Consider the following 7,447-nt stretch of genomic DNA (forward strand, 5'->3'; position numbering starts at 1 on the left):
GGGTTGCAGCCGCACTCCACAGGACCACAACAGCTACCATCCCCTCTTCTGTTCTCTCATTAGGAGTCGTTTGGCACCCACAAAATCTTCGATTTTGTAAAATGTCATCGAGAAGAGCTGCCGCTGCTGCTGCTGCTGAAAAGGGTAAAACTCTCTCCTCTCCAGCTTCTATTGAAATTACCATTTCTGCCCATGATTCTAAAATCATAGAGAACGAGATCCCTACTCCCGTCAAATTCAACCATTTAGTGAATGATCTATCCAATTCGATTCGAGCCGGTGCTTTTGTGAGGTTAGAGGATGTAGTGGGCCTCTTCAATCGTATGGTCCGCATGCAGCCGCTGCCTTCAATCCAGACATTTAGTAACCTGTTAGCTATACTATTGCCAGAATGAGACACTATTCAACTATAATTTCTATGCATTGAGAAATGAATCGGTTAGGGATCCCATCCGATATCTATACTTGGAGCATTCTTCTCAATTGTTTCTACCGCTTGAATGACATCCGTTTCGGTTTCGTTGTTCTCAGCAACATCCTGAAACGTGGCCATGAGCCGGATTCCATGACTCTGGCTACTTTTATTGAGGGGTTTTGCATGGAAGGGCGGATTAGGGAAGCGAGTAATTTCTTTCTGAAGACAGTAGAAATGGGATATCCTTATCATGTGGTGATGTTTGGGATACTTATCGACGGTCTTTGCAAGTTGGGGAACATCGGAATGGCTCTTGGGTTGCTTCGAAAAATGGAGAAGGGAGCGGTAAATGTAGTCCTAGCCTTACTATTTATACCACAATCATCGACAGTCTATGCAAAGATGGGCTCACAAGGGAGGCACTTAACCTGTTCTTAGAAATGGGTGGTAAAGGGATTCGGCCGGATGTTTTCACTTACAGTTCTTTAATTCATGGACTATGCAATTTAGGGCAGTTGAAAGAAGCAATGAGTCTGTTTGAGGAAATGTTGGTTGGAGGAATCTCTCCAAATGTGACAACCTTTAGCATAGTGGTGAATGTTCTTTGCCAAGAAGGAATGGTTAAAGAAGCCCATGGATTACTAGAATTGATGACCCAGAGAGGTGAGGAGCCTAATGTAATCACATATAGTGCATTGATGAATGGCTACTGTTTTATTGGCCAAATGGATGCCGCCTTAAAGATATTTGATTACATGGTGTGTAAAGGGCATAACGCTTCTGTCGTGACTTACACCTTGTTAATCAACGGCTATTGCAAGAATCAGATGGTAGACAAGGCTATGCAGCTTTTTCGAGAAATGCCTTGCAAGGGATTGAAGCCCAATATTGTTACTTATACCACTCTTATATGTGGGTTGTACTGGGTACGGAGAATTGTGGCTGCACAAGAGCTCTTCAATGAGATGCAAGCTCATGGACAATGTCCGGATCCCATCACATACACCATTTTGATGGATGGGCTGTGTAAAAGTGATTGTCCTGTCGAGGTAATGAAACTACTTAATGAGATGCAAATTAGAGGAATTCAACCAAATAATAAAGTTATTGGTGTCCTTATCAATGGGATGTGCGAAGCTAGGGAACTTAAATATGCGAAGAAGCTTTTCAATTGGGCCTCTGCCAAGGGCTTGGGGAATAATGTTAGGACATATAACACGTTAATCAATGGGCTCTGTAAAGAAGGGCTTTTGGAGGAAGCTAATGGATTGTTCTTGCAAATGGAAGAGAAGGGTTCCCAACCAGACAGTGTCACCTTCAATGCTTTAATTAGGGGCTTTCTACAAAAGAATGAGACCCTCAAGTCAATGCAACTTCTTGGGGAAATGGCTAAAAGACATTTTTCTATGGATGCATACACCGCAACTATGTTAGTGGGCTTGCTCACAGAGGATGAAAAAGGTCAAGAATACTTGGGAATGCTTCGTAAATTTATGCCCTATGGAGAATGTGAGGCGATTTGGTGAACCTCTCTCTCTCTCTCTCTCTCTCTCTCTCTCTCTTCATAACGGCCCATACCATAATTTTAACAATAGTATCTGTTATGACCATTATTACCGTTAGGGATTACCTTGTTATAAGAGGTTGATACACATTCAACTCCTCCCATGTTCCTTTGAGTTTCTAGTAATATTCACCTAGCGATTTATCTCCTTGTTGGAAAGTAAAAAACCTCTTCAAATAATTGGTGTGGATTGAGTGATGTTTTTATTTTTATGAATCCATCTCTCATGGATAGAGATGTACACGAGTCAAGTTAGCTCGGTCAGCTCGCTTGACTCGTCTCGGAAAAGCTCGACTCGCCTTGGCTAGAAATTGGATTCGGACCGAGTCGAGTTAGTTTTTGGAGCTTGAAAAAATTTCAACCTGAGTTTGATCTTGCCCGAGCTCGACTCGACTCGAATCGAACCTCAACTCGAATCGACTCGGATCGATTCAGCTCGATGACTCAGTTATTTTTTATATTAATGCTGCTCACCGAGTGTTTGATGAAATGACTCAACAAAGTGTTGTTTCGGGTGCATACATTCTCCGCGGGATCAGCTGGTGGCGAGGAAGGAATGGATATGAAACAAATCACTAAAAAAAAAAGAAGAAAGTTTACATTATAAGATTGCCCTCATATCTTGATTTTGATGTTGCTCGCCGATGTTTGATGAAATACCTGTAAAGTGCTGTTACTATTTTGCATTATGTGTGATTTGAAGATGCACCCTATGTGTTTAAGAAAATGTCACACAGGCTCAAACTGGCCCGCACTATTGACCAAATTGAGCCGAGTTGGCCAGTCAGGCTCAAGAACCGAGCCGAGCTGAGTTTGAGCTGGGGTTAGCTACTGGCAGAACTGAGCTGAGCTGAGTTGTGCCAAGCTCAACTCGGTTTGACTCATGTACAACTCTACTCATGGAGAATTCTAAACCTTATTTGCCATATCTAGAAACATCTCTAACAACATTTCCATACTATTCTACAAGCACGTCATAATCTGAGCATTGTCCTAAATCCATTCATCATATTTACTTCTTTTATCCAATTTCTCCTATTGTTCCCCTTGGCTGTTGAGAGTTGTATAGGTTTAGAATACTAGCCATTTAATTTGATTGTGGATATTTGAACCCTCAAAAAGTTAGATAGATTTATGAACCTGATTTTTGCGTAGCCTTCATCTCCATTACAAATAGAGGCAATAAAAACCAGAAGAAATGGATGTACAATGCTTATAGAAGTAAGGGCTAATGCTTTTAGAAACTTGAATGCTTCAGCCACACAATCCAACACAATGCATACATAATACAGGATGCACCAATCAGCCCATACACCTTAACCAAATACTAGAAAGAATTATGATCGCGTACACATCACCAACACCATTCACACATAGGCCGTTGAAGAGGCGAGTGCACTAGAAATAACCCTAAGTTTCTTAAAAAGCTATGAACACAAGAGAACATGAAAGAAAGGAAGAGGAGGTTTTTGATAGGTACGGGAAAAGAAAGTGATTAGAACTTGATCGATTACCGCTCTAATACCATATAGTTTGATGTAAGAGAGAAGAGAAAGAAAGGGAAAGGAAGAGAGAGTTAGTGTTGGACGCCCCCCACCCTCTTGCTTATATTTACTCAAATCATAAAATAATGTTTGGATCCAAATTTGGGACCTCCCTTTGGAATTTTGGATAAACAAAGTGTTCACGGAAATCGAGGCTTGTATTGAAATGGTAGTGGAGATTGATCTACTGTTCGAATATTGTGAGAAAATTCAGGATCTAAATAAGGAAGAAAAAACTACAAATGCTGCCAAAAAATATTCGAATTAGAGTCGAAAATGATAGCATTTTTGTAAAGTTGTAGAAGGAATCTCAGGAGTTTGTTATAAGTGTAGAGGAAGATAGCTCGAGCTCGTCGTTGATGGAAAATCAGGATGTCGAAGATGATGGAATGATAAATCATTGTGCTGTAAGTCCCTCATTGATGGGCAGAAAGGTAGGGGGAATAAAAGAGAAGAGGTGTTGATGCATGGCAATAATCAGGGTTGTACATGAACCGAGTTAGCTTGGTTAGCTCGCTCTACTCAACTCAAAAAAGCTTGATTTGAAACTGAGTTCGACCCGAGTCGAGCTGATTTTTTTAGCTCGAAAAAATTTTGAACCAAGTTCAAGCTTGCCCGAGCTTGACTCGACTCGGATCAAACCCCAACTCAAATCGAACCAGTTAGATGACTCGGTTACTTTAATATTGATGTTGCTCACCAAGTGTTTGATGAAATGACTCAATAAAGTGTCGGCTGGTGGCAAGGAAGGTATGTATATGAAACAAATACCATTTTTTCTTGATTTTGATGTTGCCTACAAGGTGTATGATGAAATTCTTGTAAACAGTTATTGTTGTTTTACATACAGTAAGAAATTGAAAGTGCACTCCTCATTTGTTTGTGAAAATGCCGCACAGGCTCGAACTAGCCCGAGCTGCTGACCGAACTGAGCCGAGTTGGCCAATCAGGCTTGAGGACTGAGCCAAGTCAAGTTCGAGCTGGGGTCAACTAGTGGCCGAGCCGAGTTGTGCCAAGCTTGACTCGGTTCGACTTGTGTACACCTCTAGTAGTTATGATACCAATGTCAGTCATGGTCGAAGCTTTCAACAGGTGTGGGTCTCTTTTTAAAGCGCTGGGGGGGGGGTGGGGGGGGTGTGTGAAGATGCTTTAAATGAGAGGTCAAGCAGTAAGCTTACTTTTCTTGTTTTAATGAAGGAGAAGAGAATGGTGACATCATAGGAAAAAAGAAAAATGCCTTTTCAACGTAGTGAAGTTTCAAAAGGAACTTTTAATGTGGGCCTCTCATCGCATGTGGAAGGTGTCTTGCGAGTGGTTCTGTTAACACAACTGGGAGCCACACGTGGTTTGCTTCACATAGATGGGGAAAAGTTTAAGTGATGGCACGTGCTTGAAATTAATATATAACGATATGGTGGTTTGTCTCTTTCTATTCTTTTTCGACTTCAGATTACTAAGAGAAAGAGAATATCTTCAGGAGCAATCGAACGTTTCCATCTCAAAATTATTGGAGGATTAGATAGAGTTAGGAGAGTGCAATGGGGTCTATATTGAGCAGCAGTCAGTTAAAAGTTTCGACCAAGCGATGATGATTCGTAAAGGTATAGTGTCGTCAGTGTCAGATCTACAGAGGCAAGAGGAAGATGAAGAGGCATTGACAGGGAGTTTCGCAAGGGTTGATCCAACAGTTTCTCATGAGGTGAAGAAGAAAGAGAGGAGCTCAACAAAGAGAAGGGCAAGCGTAGTTTCTCTATCAAGATAATAAGTTGGAACATGCATCATCTGGGGTGTCCATAAAAGGGTACAAATGAGGTATAATTGTAAACAATACAAGGCTCAGATAGTAGCTTCCAGGCAAGGTATTTCGTATAGGTAATGGTGGCTGTAACGGTCACCACGATTACCAATATGGGCATAGGCCTTAATGGCCGATACTAGGGGCATAACGACCGTTACGACCCTTGTAACGGCTGATTTTTTTTTTCCTGAAAAGTTATGGAATAATATTTAAACAATTTAGAATAATATAAACATTCCAATTATGTATTCATTTTTTAAAACATGTTTATGATAGCATAACGGTCTACTCTTTGGTGAGAGTGTTGTATCTGGTTGTTTGGTGAAATTATGAACATGGTTTTGTGTATCTAATATTTACTCCTCATAATCAAGCATTAGAACTAGAAATCGAAAAAAGGCATAAATAGAAATTTATTTATTTTTTGAAAAAAATGACCCTCAGAGCTTTTATTCACCTAAATCAATTCAATCTATGATTTTAATCCTAAAAAATATAGTAAGAGTGGTGGAAATCTGTTGTTGAATAATATAACATTTGAAAGAAAGTTACAAAGTTAGAAGAGAAGGCACTTGTGTTTGGGAGGAGGGTTAACGCTAATTAAGGCGGCCTCTTTGCAATAAAATCATCAAAGTTCATGAAAAAAAGAAAAAAAAGAAAAGAGAAGAAAGAGAAATAAATACCACCCACCTATTGCAATTTAACATGTACATTGTAAGTGTACCAAATATGACTAGAGGCTGCATGATAAATAAAGAGACTAGGTCGGTTGTACAACTTTACGGTACTTATTACTATCATCTAGGTGGGCTATACGATTGTACGCTCACATTCATCAACGTTAACATAATTGATGCATGCGGGTTTCTTCTTCTTCTGTTTGCAATAATTTTTGTTTGTTTTAATTAGTTTATGCATGTTTAATATCCTTCAATGTGACGAACAATTGATTTTCATGTTTGGTTCGAAGTTACAATCTAGTGGTAGTAATCGGCCACTCCAATCTTTCCCTCTCCATCTTTGTTTTGGTGATTCTCTCTTTGTTGAGCTAGAATTTATCTCCCCTTTTAATGTTTTTTAATACCTTTTTCTATTGAATGTGATGTCCATGATTTTGATTATGATGATGGTAGTGGTGAATATGGTTATGATGATAATGTTGGACTATGATGAAGAACGTAGCATTGGGATGTGCATGTTGGGCAACAAGGAGGGGGATGATGTGGGCCTTCTCCACCCCACCCCCTGCTCTCTCTCTCTCCTCGTTTCCAAATGTGGTAGTGATCAACTGTTGTATTGTATATAGTGGCTGGAATTTATCATTTATTGTTTATCTCTACTGCTATTATTTTTCAGATTCATGATGAAAGTCAGGCCCTTGATTGAGTGGAATAGCTGAACATTATCCATGTAGCCATGGGAGAGGGCGTTAAGTTCTGAAATTGTGTTAGTCATGAGTTTTGGTTTTGATGAGGATAGAATGTGGCTTTTGGTTTAAGGCTCCATATTTGATTTGCAGCTTCTTGTTTTGACAATTAAAGAGCTTTAATTGCCCTTTTCAAGAATTTGCACTTCTATGCTTCATATGCCTAGTTGGTTTGCTGTTTGCTGTGGGCTTCTATCCTTCAATCCTTCAGCTCATGGGAGTGAATTTGGTGGTGCTATGCTTGCCATGAGCGGTGGGGTTTTGCTGGGCAGTATCCTATCAAATTCCATGGTTTTAAGTTGTGGTGCAGAATTTCAGGCCAGTAACATCCCCAAGGATCTGTTCTAATTTTGATTAATTTATAGAGTTTGGTTGTTATCATCAAATCGAATTGCCCCATGCGTTATTTGTATGGGCTGCTCAGATGTCAGACACTGTTTTGGTGATTCATGCCTTGCAGTATCATTTGGTTTTCGAATTAATGCAGCTGGAGCCGGTTTCTTTCTTTCTTTTCTTCTCTCTTTTTTTTTTTTTATATTAGCGGAGTGCAGATGATGTCCAATGTTAATGGTCAATCTATGCATTAGTGGCTAATTGTTGCCGTCTGCTCGGGATAGTTTATTTTGCAGTGGATTCATTGATGGAGACTAGGTGCAGGCCAGTGGCAACTTGATTTTTCTCCAATTTTCGGTGCATCCAT

The 7,447-nt window shown here is 40.0% G+C and overlaps 1 protein-coding gene across 1 annotated transcript; it reads left to right on the forward strand.

Moving 5' to 3' along the window:
* The first annotated feature begins 430 nt into the window (after positions 1–430).
* Positions 431–7,095, forward strand: LOC131249686 (pentatricopeptide repeat-containing protein At1g12775, mitochondrial-like). Its single transcript, XM_058250462.1, has 3 exons — positions 431–760; positions 931–1,937; positions 6,915–7,095. The coding sequence occupies exons 1-3, from the start codon at positions 431–433 to the stop codon at positions 7,093–7,095; spliced, it is 1,518 nt and encodes a 505-aa protein (XP_058106445.1).
* Positions 7,096–7,447: the final 352 nt, after the last annotated feature.

The sequence above is a fragment of the Magnolia sinica genome, chromosome 6 (assembly GCF_029962835.1).
Source record: "Magnolia sinica isolate HGM2019 chromosome 6, MsV1, whole genome shotgun sequence".
Lineage (NCBI taxonomy): Eukaryota > Viridiplantae > Streptophyta > Magnoliopsida > Magnoliales > Magnoliaceae > Magnolia > Magnolia sinica.